Source organism: Bombyx mandarina, chromosome 22 (assembly GCF_030267445.1).
Source record: "Bombyx mandarina strain Sakado chromosome 22, ASM3026744v2".
NCBI lineage: Eukaryota > Metazoa > Arthropoda > Insecta > Lepidoptera > Bombycidae > Bombyx > Bombyx mandarina.
Window position 1 is genome coordinate 2600921 of NC_143228.1, and position 24854 is coordinate 2625774.

The following is a 24854-nucleotide window of genomic DNA, read 5'->3' on the forward strand; positions in this document are numbered from 1 at the left end:
AATAAATGTGTGAGAGAAATTGTCGGTCCTTAGGGCCCCCCTGAGAATGGGGGCCCTGGGCACGGGCCCCGTGTGCCCTTATGGTAAAGACGGAATTGCTCGTGGAAACAAACAGTATTTGTAAGATCAAGATTTAAAAAATTCGGTCCTATTACTAAAATGTTGAGTATATTTGAATGATTTATTTTGTGTGACCTTGAAATATTACACCGCTTACTACGTTCGATTTCAGTTGATTCTGTTGTTCCCATTTTGTGTACACTAGCTGGACCCTGCAGTTTTGGCTGCGTTCAATTTTTAATGGTAATACAATGGATTACATGTCATTTTTGCAGGATAAAAACTGAATATGGTTATGCTACACTCTTTTCCAGAAAATGTAATAATTTTAGTATCTTCTACGGTTTCTGAGAGTCCTGTTACTTTAACGTTTTAATCTCGTGTTTATTGAATATGTCATTGAATAATTTCCGATCTTTGAAATCCTTTATAGTTATTTGTATTATATGTCCGTTATTCGTCACGGACAAATAAGGTTTTATTTGTCTACATTTGAATATTGTACTAATCGTCTAGTTTTGACTAAAAAAATATAGGAGCCAGTTACCGTCGACGCCCTAGACACGTCCTTACGGATCCATCAGATCCAATAACCTTTGCATTAGACGTCTTCAGCGCTAACACTAGGAGTAGGCTTAGGAACCCCGGTAACCGTACTCGTCGAACTCGACAAAGAGGTCGACGTGCAACCTAACCCATGCATCAGCCCGCTGAGTTTCTCGCCGGATCTTCTCAGTGGGTCGCGATTCCGAGTCTTCTCTGTTGGTCCGCGATTGGGTAGTAGATTCATTCGCGAAGCAATTGCTCTTGAGTTGTTAGGTCTCCTCTGGAGGCGCTCGGGCAGTTGTTAGCAAATCCCACCCCTCCTGGCTGAGCCTTTGCTTGCCCACATGTCCTGGTGAAACTGGAAATGCCTCCGGGCCACCAGTAATATTTCAATCATAAAACAAAAAAAAATTTATCTCAATATGTTATTTTTGTAAAAAATAATATAAATACGCTCTTACAATCTAGGCTCATTTTTCTAAATCAACGTATAAAGATTTATCGCTGTAAAAGGGTTGATGTGTTCGCGAGCCACGTGGTGTTCATTTACTTGAGCCCATGAAGATTAGAGCATGAATGCCATCACCCACCTTGAGACATGGGGCATGGCAAAAGTAGTCGCATATCCGTGTGAACTCAAAACCCCTATCACTTCTAAATCGAAATAAACATAATGACGTAGGACCGTATTTGAAAAAACTAATGAAAGGTTATGTCCTATCATGAAACAATTATTCTTGTAACCCTCATGTTTTGCTCTCGTCGACTCAACACGGGCCACTCGACGATTTATACCATTATATATTTTTCCTGTTTATGTTTCATTCTATTGAATTCTAGTTCGAATTTGCCACCAGTCGGGAACGTACGTAATAGAACGCCTGTCGCGGTTTTAAATTCATATTGGAGTCTTTGATTTCTGCGGTAAATTTTTAGTTACTTTTACATTACACGTCATTTGTTATCGGAATGAGATTTGAAACTCATAACCTTTGCTACCATCCAGTTAAAGTTGATTATTGTTTGTACAAAGGCACTTCCGACATAAATATCCTAATATCGACTGTCTTTTATGGAACAAAGTGTTAAAATTTACTTTTAATTCTTTAAAAATCACTCGTGTCATTTCGAAATTATAATAAACTAGCGACCCGCCCTCGCTTCGCTTCAGAAACTGTAATTTATTATTGATTTCTCCACTAATTAATGGATGTTATTATACATATAAACCTTCCTCTTCAATCACTCTATCTATTAAAAAAAACCGCATCAAAATCCGTTGCGTAGTTTTAAAGATTTAAGCATACATAGGGACAGAGAAAGCGACTTTGTTTTATACTATGTAGTGATATTCACCGCGAACAAATTAAATTTCCTTCAAGAACAACCTGACAAACATTAACAGCCTATAAATAGCATGAACATTCTTGAACGAAACAAAGTGAAGTGAAACTTAAATGCCTCCAACGGAGATATCGCAAGACGGCATGCTGTGCCTGTCGAGACACGAGAACTGCCCCTGGGACGAAGCCCTCAAGTCAGCGGAGGTCACATGGACCGGCCTCAAGTATACCTGCCTGAAGATATTGCATCTGTATTGCAAAGTTTTCGATCAGGAAGATGTACTGGAAATGGTTATTAGGTAAGTTAAGTATAAATTTTCATAAGAGCTCATCCTGTATCGAAGATTACCGAATTATTATAAACTACAATGAAGTCTTCGTGGCCTAAAAGATAAGAAGGCCGCTTACTCGTATCGAGCGGTACGACTATACTTGTGTTCGAATCCCGTAGGCAGGTACCAATTTTTCTAATGTAATACGTACTTAAAAAGTGCTTTTCGTGTGGGGTATTTGCGTTATCGATGTCTATGGGCTTCGGTAACTACCTATCAAGAAAAAAAGCTATTAATTTCGATATTCGGTAATGTTTTAGTAGTTAGATTAGTTAGTTATTTATTATATACATACTCTATCTTACAATACTATCTTACAATATTAAGCATTATATAATATAGCATAGAATTTGTATTCGCAGTCGCAGTGCACTTGTTCTTGTCTCGTAAATGTGTTCTTGTACCGCATGTGACACGAAAGAAAATCTTATCTTGTAGCCAACATTACCTTTGATTACAGTTGAATATATTAATTGTTTCACTTACACATGTTAGAGTGCACGCTAGCTGGTGACGTATCAACGGATCTATAAACCGCGGGCCACGTCTAGTGTCTCTGCTAAAAGTATTGGCTAAGACCGATATTCCACCCCAACCCATCGTATTATAGTGAAGGTCACTAACCACTAGCCTATAAATGTGATCGATGTTTATTACCCTCAACATACATACATGCAGATAGTCTGATGATATAACGTCTGACTGTGACTGTGATAATAAAAACCAAACTTTGACGAGTTCCTAACTAAAGCTGCTCTTAAGGTTAAATCTCGCAATTTTTTTATCGTTATTATACTATTTAAATTGACGAATTCTTTTGATGGCCGGAATCGCCCTAAACCCCATTTTCTTAACCAAAAAAACCATTAAGATTGTTACGAGCTCATGGATATTAAAAAGATTTACACATCTATCAGTATTTATTAGTCTCACCGCTCTGTAAATTATCACTGTGATAATCTTCTTTTTGTCCTTATCCCACAGTATCTGGGATGGGCGCAGCATATAATATCATGTTGCATAGGGATTTCGCATGAGGTTTGCTACCGGCCGCCTGTCTGACGTCAGTCCTAATTGGGCTATACCTCCGATGGTATATCCATTGCTACGGGGCATAGAGTAGTTTAGTCATAGCATAGTTTTCCTGTTTGTTCTTTTGGTGTTTCTTTACTTCATCCGTTTTTGGTTCTATGATTTGTATATTAATAAGTCATTAACATTTACACTAACATTTAGATTTTCAAACACCAAACGTATAAAAATATTAGATTTTGTTTAGCACGATAATAAAATCTTCAAATAATAGTAATTTCGTGTTTAATTAGATTGTACCAATAACAAACATTAAACTAGGACATCGCCACTGGTGAAACAAATCACCGATGACGCAGATTTACATACAATTAATAATGACTAACTCGGTGGCACTGTAGTTAGTGTCTCTGACTGCCGGTCTTTTTGCCACGCACCGTCCGGCTTCGGGATGAATTTCCTTCCATGTCCTTTATTTAATTACGTTTCGAGAAACTGCAGAGTACCTTAATAGTTTACGGTAGACAGCGGCTTGGCTGTGCCCCTGGGATTGTTGAGCTCAATGGGCGACGGTAACCTCTCACCATTTGGTGGGCCGTATACTCGTCTGCATACTAGCATATAAGAAAACGGCTTGACTATGCCGACAGTACGGTTTCCGTCACGGTCGCTCAGCTGGCGATCTTCTTGTATACCTTACTCACAGGTGGGCTGAAGCCTTGGAGAGCAAGGGCGAGGCTCTTGCTGTGAGCCTTGATATCGCGAAGGCCTTCGACAGGGTCTGGCATAGGGCACTTCTATCGAAGTTACCATCTTACGGAATCCCCGAGGGTCTCTGCAAGTGGATCGCTAGCTTTTTGGATGGGCGGAGCATCACGGTCGTTGTAGACGGTGACTGTTCTGATACCATGACCATTAACGCTGGCGTTCCACAAGGTTCGGTGCTCTCCCCCACGCTTTTCATCCTGTATATCAATGACATGCTGTCTATTGATGGCATGCATTGCTATGCAGATGATAGCACGGGGGATGCGCGATATATCGGCCATCAGAGTCTCTCTCGGAGCGTGGTGCAAGAGAGACGATCAAAACTTGTGTCTGAAGTAGAGAACTCTCTGGGGCGAGTCTCCAAATGGGGTGAATCGAACTTAGTTCAATTCAACCCGTTGAAGACACAGGTTTGCGCGTTCACTGCGAAGAAGGACCCCTTTGTCATGGCGCCGCAATTCCAAGGAGTATCCCTGCAACCTTTCGAGAGTATCGGGATACTTGGGGTCGACATTTCGAGCGATGTCCAGTTTCGGAGTCATTTGAAAGGCAAAGCCAAGTTGGCGTCCAAAATGCTGGGAGTCCTCAACAGAGCGAAGCGGTACTTCACGCCTGGACAAAGACTTTTGCTTTATAAAGCACAAGTCCGGCCTCGCGTGGAGTACTGCTCCCATCTCTGGGCCGGGGCTCCCAAATACCAGCTTCTTCCATTTGACTCCATACAGAGGAGGGCCGTTCGGATTGTCGATAATCCCATTCTCTCGGATCGTTTGGAGCCTCTGGGTCTGCGGAGGGACTTCGGTTCCCTCTGTATTTTGTACCGTATGTTCCATGGGGAGTGCTCTGAGGAATTGTTCGAGATGATACCAGCATCTCGTTTTTACCATCGCACCGCCCGCCACCGGAGTAGAGTTCATCCATACTACCTGGAGCCACTGCGGTCATCCACAGTGCGTTTCCAGAGATCTTTTTTGCCACGTACCATCCGGCTATGGAATGAGCTCCCCTCCACGGTGTTTCCCGAGCGCTATGACATGTCCTTCTTCAAACGAGGCTTATGGAGAGTATTAAGCGGTAGGCAGCGGCTTGGCTCTGCCCCTGGCATTGCTGAAGTCCATGGGCGACGGTAACCACTCACCATCAGGTGGGCCGTATGCCCGTCTGCCTACAAAGGCAATAAAAAAAAAAAAAAAAAAATCCTAGTCCATAAGTGACAGTAACTACTGACCATGTGATGATGATGACTTGATGAGCTTTAAGACTTGACTCATTCTGGTTCCCGAGTATATTACTACTATTATAGAATATAACATTATGACAGACAGACGTCGAGACAGACGTAAACCTGACCAACAGTGTCTCGAATTAGACCCGGCAACGAACTCATAAAATAATGGCGTTTCGTTTCTATCGCATATTTCTTTAATAGTAATTAAATTATAAATGCTGTGAATAAAAGAAGTAAATTTTAATGGAATTGAAAGCCATATCTTTCCTCTTATCTATATTTTACCTGAAATTCACGCAGTATATAGTAGGTACGCGATGTACAAATTCTAACCTGATTCAAAACACAAATCGTGGATGTGACATAGAAAGGTGCAATAGTCTCCACGTGGGTGGGAGGGTCTGAGGCAAGAGACGTTAATGCAAGACAGTTTGAGTCAGTACAACATTTTCATAGTACCCACAAATTGAAAATTTGGCCAGAATATTTTAAATCACAAATATAAAGCACTGATTGTGACACATGGAAGTTGGTTTTTGTTTTGCATTCAGAGACCACTATAATAAACGCTCTATGCAAAAATATTGTTTTGACGTACTTGTTTAAAGATGGCCGTTACACTTGGCTGTTCTCATTTAACAACTAGCAATAACGTTCTTAATTGTTTTCGAATTGCTACTTTTCTCGTATTCGTTTATGAAAACACCAGACTAAACAAAAACATCATATCACCGACCTTTATGTAATCTCCTGCTCGACGAAATTCAAGTTTTAGGCAACTGCAACAAATTTTATGTTTATTTTAACGGCTCCCAAAGTTTGAGTAACGAGAAGCGTTCGCTAAAGATTCGTTCCCGAATTTTCCAGTCTTAAAATTCTATTCCTGTACCATTTGTTGTCTTATGTCCACTGTCACGTGCATTTCGGTAAACAGGGTCACCTCTTTCCGTTTCATTCGAGCCGACGAAAACTTTAAAGTGTAATAAATCGTTACAGAAAAATATATATCGAGGAAATTAAGTAATGTAAACTTTATTCGGAAATTGATGGAAAATTTTCCGATTTAAAATATATTTCATAATCCGGCTACGATATATTTTTATACGTTTTCTTGAATGAAAAATTGTATGATCCTCCTAATATTTCAAAGAACCTTACTTAAAAAAGAAAAATATTTCTTCACTTTTATGCCACGGGGTGTGTTACTTCAGTTATAAATGTATTAAAATGCGAATAATGTGCACCCTCCTTTAACACACCCTGAATGTTACGCTTAGTTCATTTTGCAAACGATGCTATCTAAATGGGAAGGGTGGGCCCGCCATTAGACTAAGGGTGACTCCTAAGAGCTATTTCAGGGTTGATGTGACACTACTTTTCGCTAGCTTTCCGCCCGCACCTTCGCTAACTTGGACTGATTGCACTGCTGTGGAATCACTACATAGTATAAAACAAAGTCGCTTTCTCTGTCCCTATATCCCTATGTATGCTTATATGCGGTTTTATTTATTAGATAGAGTGATTGAAGAGGAAGGATTACTTGTATAATAACATCCATTAAATAGTGGAGAAAGCAATAATAAATTACAGTTTCCGAAGCGAAGCGAGGGCGGGTCGCCAGTGAAATATGCATCTAAAATATTCCCTAGGATTAGAACTATTTCCGTACGGAACTTCGTCAAAATCGGTTCAGTGGTTTTTATGTTAAAACGTAATTGATAGGTACACAGAGTTACTTTTGTATTTATTAAATTAGTATTGATTACAAACTGGGAGAAGTGGCGATTGCTCGTAAGGCGCATAACATCTGCCCACAGCAATAATACGGAATGACGACCACGACCGTTCTGACAAGAGTCATACGACAAAGGAATTGATGTAGATTTGGTGAAATGCGAAGCTAAAGTGCTGGCACCTGAATATAAAATAGTACCAAGCAGTTTTAGATACCATCAAAAAGGGAATAATGCCAATTAATTGGCTATAGATGAAATTATGACGTAGCTTACATTTAAATATTTTAATTAAAGTGTAACCTAGCAGTATACAGGAAGGAAATTGTGTCCGTAATTATCTAAAGAGGATATATTGACTGACACAAAAGACTATTAATCCCACAAAAAAAAAAAGTGGTATCATCCTGAGCAACGCGGGCAATTTTAAGAGGAATTTTTCTTTTTTAAATTTTATATTTAAATTAGTCTTCAAATGTAAACAAATCTGTATTCACGTGATTGTATCATTAAACTAATATTGCTTTAGACTAATCTAAATTGATTCAAATATATTTACGTTTCAAAATATTATACATATACTGTTTTTCATAATAAAAATAGTGTTTGAATTTTTTTTATTACGAAAAGCACTCAAGAATGCGGTTGATAGCTTCGAAGTAAGTTATAGTATTGATAACTGTAAAGAAATAAATAATTAATTGGGAAAATAAGAATTTGAAAACACTAATAATTAAAAAAATTAGATTTTTTTGATAGTCAGCGTTATGCCTAGTAGTTGATGTTCATGAATGACAATATCCACATTCCATCGAAAAGGAGTTTAAAACTCGACTATTGCTGGTGATAAAAAATGAAAATTACATAACGTTACCCGAATAAACTGCAAGTATATAAACATAATCTTAGATTAAAATACGGCCAGAAAAAATGCAGTTTTTATAACTGGCTATAAACAGAATTGTTGTGTATTTTTGGTGTTTTATTGCACCTTTGTGTTATCAAGTTTAGTGCAGAATAATGCGATGACGCTACTCGCAAATGTAAATATTAATATTGCATCTGACCTCACTGATATATTTATGCAGCTTTTAGAAACTGCTTTCGGAGTATCCATGATATATATTCTTTCTGGATTATATTTCTTTCAAGAATATATTTCATTGCTTCAGTATTGCCGTAAAATATGTTTTTTTTTCTGAGTCCATAGATATCAACACTACGGTCACAATGTATTTGATCGTTTAAATTTGTAGTAAGGTATAATCGTTACGAAAATTGTCAGCTCACTGAGTTTCTCGCCGGATCTTCTCTCTCGCTAGAACTTCTTCTTCTTCTTCGTCGCTTCCTCATTACTGAGGGTCGTGACCACCTTAGTCCAGTTTTTGCACCAGCTTCCTCCAATGTTGCCTGCATTCGGCCTGCTTAATGGCGCCAGGGACGCTGGTGGTTGTGGCCTCCTTGAAAAAATTCCATCCACCTGGTTGGCAATCATCCTCGACTTCTCTTTCCTTCCACGTGACCTATAACTAGTGTTAGCAAATTCTCTCAGGATGAGCCCGTAAACTCACCTACCCGTCCGGACGAAGCTTCCCCTTAGGCTACCAGCAAATAGGTAGGAGAAAAAAACAAAAATTGCAGGCATCTGAATAGGTCAAGGAGACTTAAGTCGCTGTCCACTTGATGTCAGGTTCCTCATGGACATTACAAAATGGACGGTGCAGCTCACCTTGAGACATGAGCCAGAAATTCAATAGTACTGTAATATGATTGAAAAAGTCGTGAATGAAGTTATCGTGCCCTAAAGGATAAGGCGTCCGGTGCATTCATATCTTGCGATGCACTGGTGTTCGAATCCCGCAGGCGGGTACTAATATTTCTAATGAAATACAAACTTAACAAATGTTCACAATTGACTTCCACGGTGAAGGAATAACATCGTGTCATAAAAATCAAACCCGCAAAATTATTATTTGCGTAATTACTGGTGGTAGGGCCTCTTGTGAGTCAGCACGGGTAGGTACCACCGCCTTACCTATTTTTGCCGTGAAGCAGTAATGTGTTTCGGTCTGAAGGGTAGGGCAGCCGTTGTAACTATACTGAGATCTTAGAACTTATATCTCAAGGTGGGTGGCGCATTTACGTTGTAGATGTCTATGGGCTCCGGTAACCACATAACATCAGCTGGGCCGTGAGCTCGTCCACCCATCTAAGCAATAAAAAAAAGCCTCTCAAGGCTTACAACAAACGCAAGCCAGACACATAGACGAAGCTTTGGTTTATCTAAATTAATACATACTTCATATTATTATTAATGACATCCAACGCGGATCATGTTGTTCTTACGCATTGCAACTTTATCACTGTTCTGCGGCGATTCGACCGCAATTATTTATAATTGGGTACGCTCATGCTGCTCAGGAATGTATTGTCTGAAATATGTACAGAGTATTGAAGGTAGTGTGCAAAGAGGAAGATATAGACTTAAGAGAAAATGAATGGATTACCTGAAAGACGATATGTGTAAGTGGGGACTGAGCGAACAAATGGTGTATGATAGAGGAGTATGGAAGGAGAAAACATGTTGCGCCGACCCCAGGTGACTGGGAGAAGGACAGGAGAATAATGATGATATTTGAGTTAGGATGTGTTCTGAATCATTCATGCGTTCCAGTTTGAAGGGCGGGGTAGGTCCAGAATACAATTGCGACACGACCTCATGTCTCAAGGTGAGGAGGCATTTATCTTTTACTGTTTATAAAACTCTATGATCTTCTCACGGTCTCTGTTCCTATTGCTAACGAATAAAGTTTCAAACTCGGCGCTATCATTCTTATTTCTACGAAGCGATTTCCGCGAACCATGTCGAAAGCAAACAACATTATCACTGGCACGTTAATCGAATGTTTGCAAAAAAAAACACAAAACTTTCAAGCATATCATAATAAAGTAAAGCATCGAATGTACACGACATAGATGGGAAGTAGCGTATGTTTGGAGCGCAGCCAAATGCTCGCGTCCGAGCATTACAATGATATATCATGTTAATATCTCAGACTAGAAGAATTAAATTAAGTAAATGTGAAGAATTCACGGTAATGACAACATTCGATACAAATTATTTCTTATTGTTATATGCGATACGCAGTTTTATATGCGTAGAGAGAAGATGCATGTGACTAGGAGATGTATGGAAATGGTAGTGCAAGGTGGAGGGGGAAGAGGTCGACCGAAGAAGACATGGATGGAGTGTGTGAATGACGATATGAGAGAGAGAGAGGAGTGAGTGTTGAGATGACGGCTGATAGAAGAGAATGGAAGAGAAAAATTATCTGTGCCGACCCCACCTAGTGGGATAAGGTGGAGAAAAAGAAGATTGTTATATGCGATGTGTAGACTAGTCCGCTGGTAATAAAATATAATGCTATATCTACTTTGGGTCATGAGATCATGCTCTGTGTTTGAAATGACGGCTCTCTCACTCTTCAAAGTAGAACTTAGGACTGATTTGCGGCAAAAATATACAGGATAGCAGACCTACACGTCCGATTCACAATACCTCCATTAACTATGTACAAAAACACAAAATATTATTAATAATATAGTATATTACTATAATAATATACTATATACTATTATATATTACTAAGGAATATTACCTGCCTGCGGGATGCATTAACCTGGTCTCATCGCTCGTCACAAGTATAGCGGCTTACATACGTAGTTTTACAGTAACATTATTTATTGTAAATAATCTATTTATCTGCAGCATTAAGTATAGTACTAATATGGTCCACATAAAAAAAAATCATTATTTTATGACTGCGATTACCAAAAAAGGTGCCTCACTTGACTTTTTGGAAGTCGTCGTGGCCTAACGGATAAGACGTCTGGTGCATTCGTATAGAGCGATGTAACGGTGTTCGAATCCCGCAGGCGGGTACCAATTTTTCTAATGAAATACGTACTTAACAATTGTTCACGATTGACTTCCACGGTGAAGGCATAACATCGTGTAATAAAAATCAAACCCGCAAAATTATTATTTGCGTAATCACTGGTGGTAGGACCTCTTGGGAGTCCGCACGGGTAGGTACCACCACCCCATCTATTTCCGCCGTGAAGCAGTAATGCGTTTCGGTTTGAAGGGTGGGGCAGCCGTTGTAACTATACTGAGATCTTAGAACTTATATCTCAAGGTGGGTGGCGCATTTACGTTGTGGATGTCTATGGGGTCCAGTAACCACCTAACACCAGGTGGGCTGTGAGCTCGTCCACCCATCTAAGCTATAAAAAAAACATATAAAAACCTTAAAAATCAATCTGTACATTTTTACTCCATCAAGAAACAATATTGATGGTTGATCGAATCTAAACAATAGCGTCAAAGTACTTCCTTTGAATATTCCGAACGGACTGCTGTAGTCTTCATGGTCTTCAATTAAGATTAACATACAAATATAAACATCGAGTGTCGGTTACGACTGATATCGAGTCAAATTGGATGGAAAATTGTATGATAAATGTGTGTTTTGACTGTAGTAGCCAGAAAGATGTCGAGGGGTGAATAATTAATACTTTGTAGGAAGTATATTCGTTCGACTGGAAAGCATATATTACATCGTATGAGTACCATGCTCACATGGGTCGTTTTCAGTTTTGCGGCCAAAAAAATAACGATTTCATGAATTTCTCTAATTTTCCATTTTTTTTGTATTTAGGCATATTCAGAATAAAAAATACTTCATCACAATCAAGTCAATCAATCGTTTATTGATAATATTATATAATATTCATTTATATTTTTCATTTTACGCTTTTCATAACGTCAACACGGATGATAATTTAAATAGGAACTTTTTTTTAAAAACTTAGAAATCTGACTTCTTTTATTTTTAATAATGTTTTCCTTTATTATTGTATTTTATACTCATAATTACGGTAACATTAAGACTATCAGAATTAGATTAAATAACTCGCTTTTGGCCCCAACTTTTAAAACGACTCAAATACTCTATACGTATTAAGTACGTAATTACATTAAATGGACGGAATGCCGGTGTCGCTTGTAACTTATATCGATAAAACGTCAATCACTCCCTAAAAACCGGAATTTAAAATTCGATTCTGCGATAGAAATAAGCTAAATACCACCTAAAATCCTAAAGGTAGTAAGTACCCAAAAGCTATCCACTTAAATAAAGCAGTCAACTAAACTACACGAAGAAATTCGCATTCTGAAAGTTACACCAAGAATATTAATTTATTGCATAGTATAAATTTTAATACAGAATGTTCTCATGGAAGTTGTAAACGTACTTAATTGGTAAGCAGAGAAGCATGTTGCAACCGAGGTCGATGACATTAGTGCATCTATCGTCATCCGCTGTTGATATGAAAACTATGGCGATTATCTAGCATACAAAAAGGAACATTTCTTTGTTCGTGTCCGCCGCTGGGCTTACAAGTACACTCGGTGGTAGTAGTACAACAGTAGCTTCAACAGACGTTGCAGCTTCAATAGACCACGTAGAAAAGGAGGGGGTTCCGACTGAGTAAGCCTTTTTAAGAAAGGGCGGATCACTGGTGAAACTAAGACTTAAAGAGCGGTGGGCGAGGATGGGTTAGCCAGGATCCCGAATGTGCGCGATTATAACCGAGCGCCATCGACTAGATTCAATTTGTAATACGTGTAAGACAAGATACTAGAAGTCCGCACTAACCGTCTCTAAAATATAACTATTATAATATCTATTATTAATAATAACTTGTCATAACTGAATCATCAACGCAGAGCCCAAGCCAACTGGGGCTACAAACACGAAACTTTGGCAGGGGATGCCGTATATAGTCTACATATGTATAAGCATCCAATAGTTAAGGATTTTTGGATATCTCATATCTAAGGGCTATAACGAGATATAGAGGGCTTTATGGAAGTCCGTCATTTTAAAAGTAAGAAGCACGAAATTTCATTTACTTCATTGCATTCAATTCATTCAAAATGTTTTCATTCAAAAAAATGTGAGAAGGTGAGCTCACGGGGCTCTATCCTAACACTAGCTATAGCAAGAGCAGTGCTTCGCAGAATCTATCACTGGATCGGAAACGCGACCCATTGGGAAGATCCGGCGAGAAACTCAGTGGGCTGTGTCTGTGGGTTAAATTACTCGCCGAACCCTTCGTCGCAAGCGTCAGGTTCGACGAGAACGGTGACCAATGCTTGAGGTACCTAGAAGCACTGATAGCGAATCGGGACGCCTAGGGGCTCTGTTGATCGCAGGAAACCACGTGGACCGTAAGCTTATCTACAGCATGATATTATTAAATAAACTATTAGCTTACGAGCTTCGAGATTCTACATACTTGCACTTGGATTGTACGAACGGAACGCGAATTGTTAAGAAATGTTCTGCTTTTGATGTTAAGGTCTGCAAAATTTCTATATCAATATAAACGTCGCTAATCGTCTCGTTATTTCGCTGGATTACCTTTAAAACTGTAATAAGTCTGAAAATAAATCGAACGGACAGTGAAATAAATAATTGACGAAATCAGAAACTCAACCTTTTCGACAATATGTTAAAAGCCTTTTACTCAAACGAATAAGCAAGACATCTGACCTTTTGGTTCTGAAATAAGGAATCTACGAGATTTACAGTTTATTGTAGAACATAAAACGGATTTGCGCGATAAATGACGATTGTAAATAGCGAATAGATTTATATGTGTTTTGGTTGGATGATGCAGGGTAAGCCTGCTGCGCGTGATCTTTCTTGTGGCACCTTTTGTGCTGTAAATAAATTGAATTAAAATAGATTACCGTTATTGTGGTTTCGACATTTCTTACAAAAACACGACATGTTTGCTGCTGATGTGACGTATTCTAAGGATACATTACCATACTACCTATTTCTTCCGCAAAGCGGTTGTGCGTTCTGTTTTAAAATGTGGTACAGCAGTTACACCATGGAATAGATAAATAAGGTTATTTACCTATTAAGGTTATTTACCTTATTTATCTATTCCGTGAGTTACACAATACAAATGTTATTTCGACCTCATACTAGGACCATCTTACTCCGGATTGGTAATGAAATAAATTAAAGTCTAAAGTATTGTGTATTTTTAAAAGTTTATTCTAAATATTGTTAATGATAGTACATTGCAATAACTGCTGTATCGTTTTCAAAATTTGTTTGTTTTCTGGAAGAGGATTCGTTTTTATTTATTTATTGCTTATCTGGGTAGACGAGCTTACAGCCCACCTGGTTTTTAGTGGTTACTGGAGCCCATAGACATCTACAACGTAAATGCGCCACCCACCTTGAGATATAAGTTCTAAGGTCTCAAGTATAGTTACAACGGCTGCCCCACCCTTCAAACTGAAGGGTAGGGCTTATGGCGATGAGACCCTGTCTACGACCCTCCGTCTATGACCCTGTACGTACCTGTTGAGTTTAAATTTGCGTACTGGTGTGATGTAAAGTATTCTGTCTTCCTTTCTTTTTATTTTTATCTTTGAGCACTTCAAATTTTTAGCGTTTGTTCAGCAACCGAATCACAGTAATAATCAAAAAAACATTAAGATGTTGCCCTTTTACTACCGTAATCCATATATATAAAAGACGACGAGTGTATCTATGTATGTTCCGTATAGATTCCGAAACGACTGGGACGATTTCTATGAATTCTTCAGATTGGCTTAACTGGTGATCCTGTGAAATTTGATAGCCAACGGGTCAAAGTCAAATCAAATATCGCCCAGCAAAGCGGGTCGGGTTTGACTAACATGTTTTTGTTTTTACAATTATACCAACTCCGGTTCTTTTTTTTTATTACCCTTGTAGGCAGACGAGCACACGGCCCACCTGATGGTGAGTGGTTACCGTCGCCCATGGACTTCAGCAATTGGGCAGAGCCAAGCCGCTGCCTACCGCAAAATCTATCTGGAACACAAATATTGTATTAAATAGATATAAAAATAGGAAGTATTCGGAAGTAAGCTCATCTCGACGCACAGGCGAGTTTGACAAACAAAAACATCTTGCCCCTCGGTGTAGTAGATTTACATACGTACGTAATATCGGAACACGTTTTGCTTCTCGAAATAATACAGATCCACATAGCTATTAAAGATGTTTTTCCGTGCTTTTAATGCAGCGGAAACGTCAAAGATCTCCCTTCTACGGGAGAGTCAATACAGCGTGAACACCGCCACCGCCATGATACGAGATCTATGTCTTAATCTCCTTAAATCTCTTCCAGGCTTCAAAACGTAGCCCTTGGCTGCTTCATGACATAAATAGGCATGACGCTAGTACTTACCTGGGAGGGCTCGAAATGCATCCGCGTACAATTACATCCAAGAACATGTTATCTTGATTTTGTATATTTGAAATTATAGAAACCGTCATTACAATTTTCCAGGATTTTCACGATTATAGAGACACTAGCTGCGACTTCGCTCGCGTAGTTAAGGAAAAACGATAATATTTTTTTCTAAATTGTCACGTAATTTTTCTAAAGATAGTAAAACCTAGTAAACTCGTGGGAATGGGATGATTTTTCGGGATAAATTTACTCCTATGTTACTCTCCTGATCTTGGACCTATCTCTTTAAACCAATCAGGTCAACCCGTTTTTCCGTTTCGACGGGAAAGAAGGACACAAACAAACACCCAACAAACAAACCAACTTTCACGTATTAGTACAGAAGTATGACTGATGACTGAGCTTTGCTCTGTTTTTTTTTATAAGCCATCTTGTTGTGTCTTTAAAGCGGTTAGTTGCCCTCAATTAAGAAAAATAGTATTATTATTCGCCAATAGATGTCGGGAAGAGTTGATTATTAAAAACACGAATAAAACAACATTTTCTGAAAATAAATCGTAGCTAGATCGATTTATCGCCCCCGAAATCTCCTGTATACTAAATTTTATGAAAATCGTTGGAGCTGTTTTCGAGATTCAGATTATATAAGTGTATATTAATATACAAGAATTGCTCGTTTAAAGGTATAAGATTTAACGCACGATGTCAACGTTCAAGTCTTCTGCTTAAAATTATCGTGAGATGAAACTATGGTCAAACAAACTATTGGTAGAGTTAACTAAAAACAATCAACCTAAATAAGACATCAAAAACCGTGCGAATGTTTCATCAGTAAGTTCTGGAAGCTGTCTTCATTTGGCTAACGGAAGGATCGTTCAGATCAAACGTTTATTATTAGGATCGGTCGTGGTGAAGGTCAGAAGTTCCAGGTCATGTGAGAGAGATAGCTAAGCGGCTTATGGAGACTAAATAAGTAATATTTTTTGTAACTAAATCGAACTAATTCGATTTTATATTATGTTTTTATATGTTTTTACGTCACCTTAGTGTTCGAATCTTAGTAAAAAATGATATCTAATGAAATCATTTTGGTATTTTTATGACCTCGTATGAATATAGAACCTCTTTTTTTATTCTGAATTCGACTGTTTGTTTAGTGTGTTTTTTCTATGTGAACTGATTTTAATGATGATTTTTTTTAAAAGTTCAAATCAGATGCTTCTCATGTTAAATCCCATTTAAATTCTATCAAGATTTATCGAGTAGTTTATGAATTACGCCTACTGATGCATATTCCATTGACTTCGACTATACATTGATCGTATTCCTATTTTATTTGAAGCAGGTTTTCCTTTTTGTTGAATATTTTCTATTTTTTGTTCAATAGTTTTGAATTAATCATTTGTGTCATTCGCTTTCTTTTTCGTTAACAACTTTATAAGATTCATTGCAATCCTTCAAATACTTTAATCTTTGCAGCCATAAAATTGAATTGACGTTATCTTCAATTGGTTTTCCGTGTTGATTAGAACAATGACGAAATTTTCTTCGAAGAAAATTCAGATTGAGATGAGTAATTCGTTTAAAGAGTAATACGGTTAACGCATCACCGCAAATTCGTAATACACTTGTCGTTCTGGGAACCGAAATTTTCACATAATGAATGCGTTGGCGAAACTGCGACCCAATGTACATATTTATGTGTAATTGGGTATATTGATTGAATATCTTCTTCTATTTATTAACACAATCAAACCCGGAAAATTAAAATTTGCGTAATCACTGGTGGTAGGACCTCTTATGAGTCCGCACGGGTAGGTACCACCACCCCTCCTATTTCAGACGTGTAGCAGTAATGCGATTCGGCTTGAAGGGTGGGGTAGCCGTTGCAACTATACTTGAGACCTTAAAACTGATATCTCAAGGTGGGTGGCGCATTTACGTTGTAGATGTCTATGGGCTCCAGTAACCACTTAACACCAGGTGGGCTGTGAGCTCGACCACCCATCTAAGCAATAAAAAAAGTCACAAAATCTACATGAATTTCTTTGTTGTATCACTCTGGTCAGAGCGGTCGTGATCGTCATCCGGCATCTTTTTTTTATTTAAACAACTTTTTTTATTACTCAGACGAGTGATCGAGCTAACGGTCCACCTGGTGATAATTACCGGAGCCATAGACATAGACACAATATAAATACCGCCATCCAGATTGAAGCATGTGTTTCAATTCTGTAGTACAACGGCTGCCCTCGACCTCAAACCCGAATGCATTACTTCTTCGTGGCAGAAGTAGGCGGGGTGGTAGTATTTATCAATGCGGTCTGACCATACCCGCTACCACCAATACTTACGCAAATCATAACTTTTGCGGGTTTGATTTTTATTGCACGATATTACTCCATTGCGGAAGTAATTTGTGAACTATCGTGAGGTATGTATTTCATTAAAAACATTGGTATATGCCTGCGAGATTCGAATACCGACATAACGCGACTTATTCTTTAAGCCACGACGATTTCAGTATTATTTATTGCTGCTTCATAAAACGAATGACGAAAATGTCTCGTAACTGTAATCAGTCGTGGATAACAGCAATGCTAAGAGTAAGGTTAAGTCGCTACCGCCATCCTTGCTCTTGCAACCCCTTGAAAAAGATCATTAAAAAAGCCATCACACAGCGCTGCGAAATGGAAAGGAATGCATTCCAGAGCCAGACTCAAACGTCAATATACTGTTAACCATAAAACAGTTTATTCAATAGGAAATGTGTCATCAGTTGTGTGTCTGAGTAATTGAAATACAGAAGATTGATTTGGTAATGAAACGTAATGAGGATGTATCATAAATAACTTACGAAGCGTGTTATACGTCTGAAATAACAAAAAATGAGGTAGGGAGGACAGGAGATTGTTATAATAAATGGTAATCTGCAACCCTAATGTGTGGCAAATGATTTCTGTGTGTGTGTGTGTGTGTGTGAAAAAATCGCGAGGAGTGTGACGACGTCTGTCTCGCTCTGGCGCGGGCTAATAAAAAATAATAAAAAAGTCTGCTCTGTACATTGTACTCTGTGTCTTCTTCGTTTTCTTCACCTTATCCCACTAAATGGGGTCGGCACAGTAAATTTTTCTATTCCTTTCTTTTCTATCAGCCGTCAGCTAAACACTCACTCCTCTCTCTCTCATCTCGTCATTCACACACTCCGTCCATGTCTTCTTCGGTCGACTTCTTCCCGCTCTACCTTGCACCACCATTTCCATACATTTCCTAGTCACATACATCTTCTCTCTACGCATCACATGTCCATGCCACGCTAACCGTCCGCTCTTTCATTTGTTAATTACCGGGGCTACTTCCACACTTCCTCTGTGTGTGTGTGTGTGTACACAGTACTCTGTGTGTGTGAAAAAAAAACTTCAATTATTAGTGTTTTCTTCGCATATGATAAGGAGTGAGAAATATTATTTTGCCAATCATTAATTTCGTGTGTGATGTACCCGAAAGTGATTGTTTAAGCATTCAATTCGCTTTGTGTTCTGAAATGATCGTTATTAATGCAATTACGTTGCATCCATTTAGCATTTTAATAAGACGCATCTGTATCGTCTCGGGTCGTCGATCCGATCCTTGAGGCCACGACAATTTAAAAACTCGATTAATTGTTGTACCAACATATGTCGGATGTATTTGTTTTAGCCGCTCATATCGAGGGGTGAAATACTATTGGGTTTAAGCGACATTTCATTTAATACGCGACAGTTATCTTTTTTTTTCCTACCTAAGCTATCCTATATCCTAGATCCATACCTATGATGTCCTTGAGAGGCTATTTCAGCGGAACCATAACTAGTAGCTGAGCTCACGGGGCTCAAACCTGACGACGTTGCTAACACGAACCCTAGCAAGAGCTGTGCTTCGCAGAATCTACCACCGGATCGGAAACGCGACCCACTGAGAAGATCCGGTGAGAAACTCAGTGGGCTGTGTCTGAGGGTTAATTTACTCGTCGAGCCCTTCGTCGCAAGCGACAGGTTCGACTAGAACGGTGACCGGTGTATTTATCTTTGTAATTAATGGTCCGCTTTATTTGGTATTAGCATCAACAATTCGATGTTTTTAATTGAACTTCAATTAAATTTACCCCATTTAAAAAGGTGAAGAAGCTTTACTGTAATTAGATTTTTTTCAAATTTTAAATGGCTCTCCTGTAAAATTGTATAAGTGTCGCTTAAACCAAATAGCCTTTCACCCCTCGATTTGAGCCCCGTGAGCTCACCTACAAATTCGGTGAATCTAGAATAACACCTCGACGTCACTAGAATAAGTTAAAAAAAATTAACAAGACGTCCAACCCTGAAACAAAACACATCTACGAGTCTTTAAAATAATGATTATCCTCTCATTCTCGTTAAAACTCGGGATTCGTTCAGGAAAATCCAAAAAAAACTCAGTCAACGACATGCACGCAATCACCAATATTTTATCATTCTTGTCGACGATAAAACTTCATTAGTCGCTTCTCACTCGAGGTGTTCGCCCTGGTAGTTAGTTCTATTTTAATATGCATATTCTAATTTCTTCGGCTTAGAAATTGTTCTTAAACTGCCTAATCGGTAGCCTTCAATCTTTCCACACGATTCCTAATTTTTTTTTCTTTTTTGATTAAAAGTAATGTTTTTACATCGTTGAATGCATATTAAGTGCGGAGAGATATAAATGACAAAGGGTAGATCTTCCACCGGGCGGGTGATATTGCTCGGTAGACCGACGGTCCGAATGTTGTTGTTCGGAACTTGTATGCATATGCTTATGTGCGCGCTTATGTTGAAAATGTCGTAAGCGAGATTCAGGCATCTGTCAAATATCTTCTATTGTATGATGGTCGCCTGCTACATATGTATTAAGAAGGTTTTTGCAAAGCAAAATTTTATCCACACCAGAATTGGATCATAGTTGAATGTATTTGATCACCTGAGTTAGATATTTTTACTTGTAGGTTAGTTACGTTTAGAAAAATGTTCAAGGGCATCCTCCACTTTATTAATAGGTAGGTTAATGTAATTGTTTAATGTATTATATTGTGAATAAATTTTTTCCTTACATTATTAGTTAGATTAGTTTTTGTTATTGTGTTGTTTTGTCATAATTGTAAGGAACATTGTTATACAAATTCAGCACTATATGTCTTGTTTTGTCGTGCGCACATAACCTATGTTGCAAGCCAGATTTTGTTTCTTTTTCTTTGTGTTTTTTATGTATCTTTAGCTTGTGATGTGTATTGTGAGCCTAATAAAATAAATAAATAAAATCCTTATTTAAATGTGTTTTTAAATATTACATCCGTTTTGTATAAGTATTAACTGAAGTATTTAGCGGCAGCTAAAACACTGCCTGCCTAGATAATGTTAAATTAATTACATTATTAACATAAAGTGTTTCTGTTGTTAACAGAAAGACCTGCAAGTCATGCGGGTGTGATCGATTGAAGCATTCGGTGTATCATGAAGAACTGGGCTCGGTTCGAGACCGACTCGGACTCCGCGACTCTAGAGTCAACCATCACTCCTATGACAGTCCGCCCGGACTCACCGCTAAGCAGGTAAATGAACACCAAATACTGTACAGCGACATCTTGTGACAAGTAGTAGAACCAAAAATAGGTTAGACCTAAATTCTCAACATTGACGACGATTATGAATTCGGAATACCTAATCAATTTTTTTTTTCGTATCTTAGACCGAGCTGTACTGGCAGTCGCTCGCTGAGCGTACTCCTACTAGTACAGGTGGCGCTACTGGTCAGGCGGCGTGGCGTGCTTGGCGTACTAGGGCCTTAGCTTCCCAATTACCAAAGCAGGATCTTACATTGGATCATTGCAAGCACATCGACGAAGGCCACCGCAAGCAATATGAAGATTTCGTCGCCGCCAGGAATGAAATTGCTCTTGATATCGGTACCAAAATATCATTTAAGCATCTCCATCTATTGTCAAGTAGTCTACTTACTATTCTAAAATATTGAATTACGTTTTTAGGTATCGCTAGTCAACATCATGGATCTCCGCTGGAATGCATTGGCTGCAATAAGTCGATCAGAAGCGGCAGCATTACTATTCTTGCACCTAGAATAGGAGAAGACGTAAGTAAATTCAAACTTTCATGTAATCAAAATTAAAAATGCATTACAAACCTAAATCAAATCGTGTTTTTCACTATCGCCGCTAGATGGCGCGAATTTCAAAATTATTTTCTGGGTTTTGTTGCAGGCGTTTTTCCACCCGGCGTGCTTTTCTTGCTCGGAATGCGATGAATTGCTAGTCGAACTAGCTTATTGCAATTTAGACGGACGGTTGTACTGCGTTCGACACTACTCCGAGAAGTTGAAGCCCCGGTGTCATGCTTGCGATGAGGTAAGTCGAGACCGCTAGATGAGGTCGCATGTCGCGCACTTATTGTAGTTAAAGTGGTATTGTCAACCAACATAGATAGGCACCTGCTGATTCTGCCTCAAATTAGTCATGTATTTTGCAAGGAGAGTCAACAGAATCGAGACTCCGACCTCATGTTTGTGTTGTCTATATATTAGTAATCACTTAATATAACTGCACTAATGTACTCCTACATATGTAGTTAAAATCTTATTTTCGAAAAGTACACACACGAAACTTGAGCCAAAAGATTATGACCGACCTCAACGTTAAAAGATAGTGTTTAATAAATTTATTTATGTATTTCATACATGCCGCCATTATTATAATACTAGCATTCTATGAATAAATATGTAAAGACATTACAATTACTAACTACTTTCTCCTGTTTGTCAACAGTTTTTCCTTTTTTGGTATCTGATTGACTAGCTTTAATGTTACCTTTTTTTTTTAAATAGTTTTTTCACTTGTAAGTCAGAAGCAAACAGATACTAAATCAGTAATACAGTTTTAGTGATTATACGAACAGTGGTTTATTTAAACAGTTCATTTAGGAACTGCATACAAGCGAGCCCGCTTAAGCGGCCAATTGTAGACTCAAAGTTTTAGTTAAGATAATCCTGTTTATTTCGATCGCGAAACATTCACGCGTTTGCAGGATAGGACACCTGTTATAACCCACTGAGTTTCTCGCCGGATCTTCTTAAACTGTCGCGATTCCGATCCGGTAGTAGATTCAGCTATTTTTCCCTACCTATTCGTTGGTAGCATAAGGTGCAATTTCAGATACGCCCGGACGGGTCAGTGAGCTCACGGGCTCAACCTGAGAGAAATTGCTAACACTAGCCCTAGCAAGAGCGATGCTTCGCGGAATCTACCACCGGATCGGAAACGCGACCCACTGAAAAGATCCGGCGTGAAACTCAGTGGGCTGTGTCTTTGGGTTAGTTCACTCGTCGAACTCTTCGTCGTAATCGACGAGTTCGATGAGGAAAGACTAAGGAAAGGACTACTCTTGTTAGGACTAGTGTTGGCAAAGTCTCTAAGCTCGAGCCCAGCAATTAGATGAATAGCTACTTTTGGCTAACAGTAGTTAGGTAGGGAAAAAAATCACCTGCTATACAATACAATTTAGATTTAGATCCCGGAATTGATGTTGCGATGTCTATATGCTTCGTCAATCACTTTAGACCAGGCGGTTCATACATATATTTATTATAGATAAAACCTTCGTAAATGCAACCACTCACAAAAACGTTTTTAATATTATTATCGAGATAGGTCTTGTCTCTGTCTTTAAGCTTGAAGACCTGCAATAAAATAGATTATTTCGACCACGCAAATAGGAGAGTGAACAGTGAAGGTAGTTAATAACCGTGTCGCTGCGAGATATTTCACTAGTTTTGGAACGATTCCAATTAATAACCATAAGCTTCTAGATTGAGCGACTAATTATTATATTAGGTGTGTGGGTTAATTATATTAACATTTTTAACGTAATATAGAGTATTCTTTTTTACTGGTGGTAGGATCTCTTGTTAGTCCGCACGGGTAGGCACCACCGCTCTGTCTATTTCTGCCGTGAAGCAGTAATGCGTTTCGGTTTGAAGGGTGGGGCAGCTGTTGTAACTATACTGAGACCTTAGAACTTATATCTCAAGATGGGTGGCGCATTTACGTTGTAGACGTCTATGGGCTCCAGTAACCACATAACACCAAGTAGGCTGTGAGTTCGTCCACCCATCTAAGCAATAAACAAAAAAAAAACATATTTTTGAAAGTATTTAGGAATTATATCTCTCAGAAAATTCTAAAATAGATTATATAAATTTATTTGGAAAAAATGGACATGCATTCGTGCCATATCTTCCACACTGGTAACCATCCTGCGTCATTAATCACATGTCAAACGTTCAATCAATCTCAAAGTCTGCTCGAAAAATCCTCTTGTCTCATTCGCTGTAATGGTATTGACAGCATCAGTCGTGATCACGTTCAGCCACGACTAGCTGAATTTTTACGATCCGTCTCCACCGACGTTATCCTGACGGACGTTATCCTTGAGCGTCTTTGGTCAGTCTGGAGCATACGCAGCTACATCCTCTATATCGCCGCCCATTCCCTCAGCCTAGCCTAGCCTAGCCTAGATGTCTTTCAATGGAGTATATAATACCGGAGGACCCTAGAATGCATTGCAAATGATAGTCACAGAGTATCTCCTTGATTTTTAGTCAATCGAAGATCAAGGTATCTATTTATAAAAAGTAGATCTATGTATGGACTCTGGAACGGCTGGACCGATTTTGACGAGACTTTCACTGATAGGTAGCTGATGATATAAGGAGTAACTTAGGCTACTTTTTTTAGACTAGCTTCGCCCCGCGGCGTCACCCGCGGTACAACAATAACCGCGGGTAACATCGCGGGACTCGGCTATCAATAATAAAATTTAATGTTTCCGAAGCGAAGCGAGGGCGGGTCGCTAGTATGAAATGAACAAATCGTTTCCTTTGAAACCCATAACCCTGAAGAAGTGACATCGCGATACAGTGAATCACATCCAGAGATTTTCTCGCGATCAAATAAAACTTCCAGTATTATTATGCGATGTAAATTCTAATAGAAATCGTAATGATCATACGTCGCAATGCACGTGTAATAAGTCCGTTTATTCTCGACCAGTGAGTGACACGGTTTGACATTTGCCAGCCCGAGTCCAGCGACGGCTGCCTGATACAAATTTACATAATAATAGCATACGATCAATCTTTACATAGGATAAGTAAGTTTTAGCCGACGCGTTTACTATTCAGTAAATATTGCAGTTCGAAATAGGTATACGCTCACGTAAACAGCGGTTCACGTAGGCAGCGGCTTGGCTCTGCCCCTGGCATTGCTGAAGCCCATGGGCGACCGTAACCACTCACCATCAGGTGGGCCGTATACTCGTCTGCCTAAAAAAACGGTTACGAATCGATGGACCTTTTTTATTATCTCCATAATAACTGGAAGGCACTTTTCTGGGGTCAATATACTATGTTCTATCAT

At 38.8% G+C, this 24854-nt stretch overlaps 1 protein-coding gene across 4 annotated transcripts in view; it reads left to right on the top strand.

The window, feature by feature from the left end:
• Lmpt (four and a half LIM domains protein limpet) overlaps positions 1-24854 on the top strand; it is a 202754-nt gene that overhangs the window by 114041 nt on the left and 63859 nt on the right. Inside the window, exons 2-6 of one of the 4 annotated variants that reach the window (XM_089736707.1) lie at positions 2012-2248; positions 20831-20978; positions 21116-21332; positions 21414-21517; positions 21645-21788. In XM_089736707.1, coding sequence (XP_089592833.1) covers positions 2064-2248; positions 20831-20978; positions 21116-21332; positions 21414-21517; positions 21645-21788 — 798 coding nt within the window. In that variant the 5' untranslated portion in view covers positions 2012-2063. Of the gene's footprint in view, positions 1-1953; positions 2249-20830; positions 20979-21115; positions 21333-21413; positions 21518-21644; positions 21789-24854 lie in introns of those variants that run through there. The other 3 variants (XM_089736706.1, XM_028174667.2, XM_028174743.2) reach the window with 3 other exon arrangements.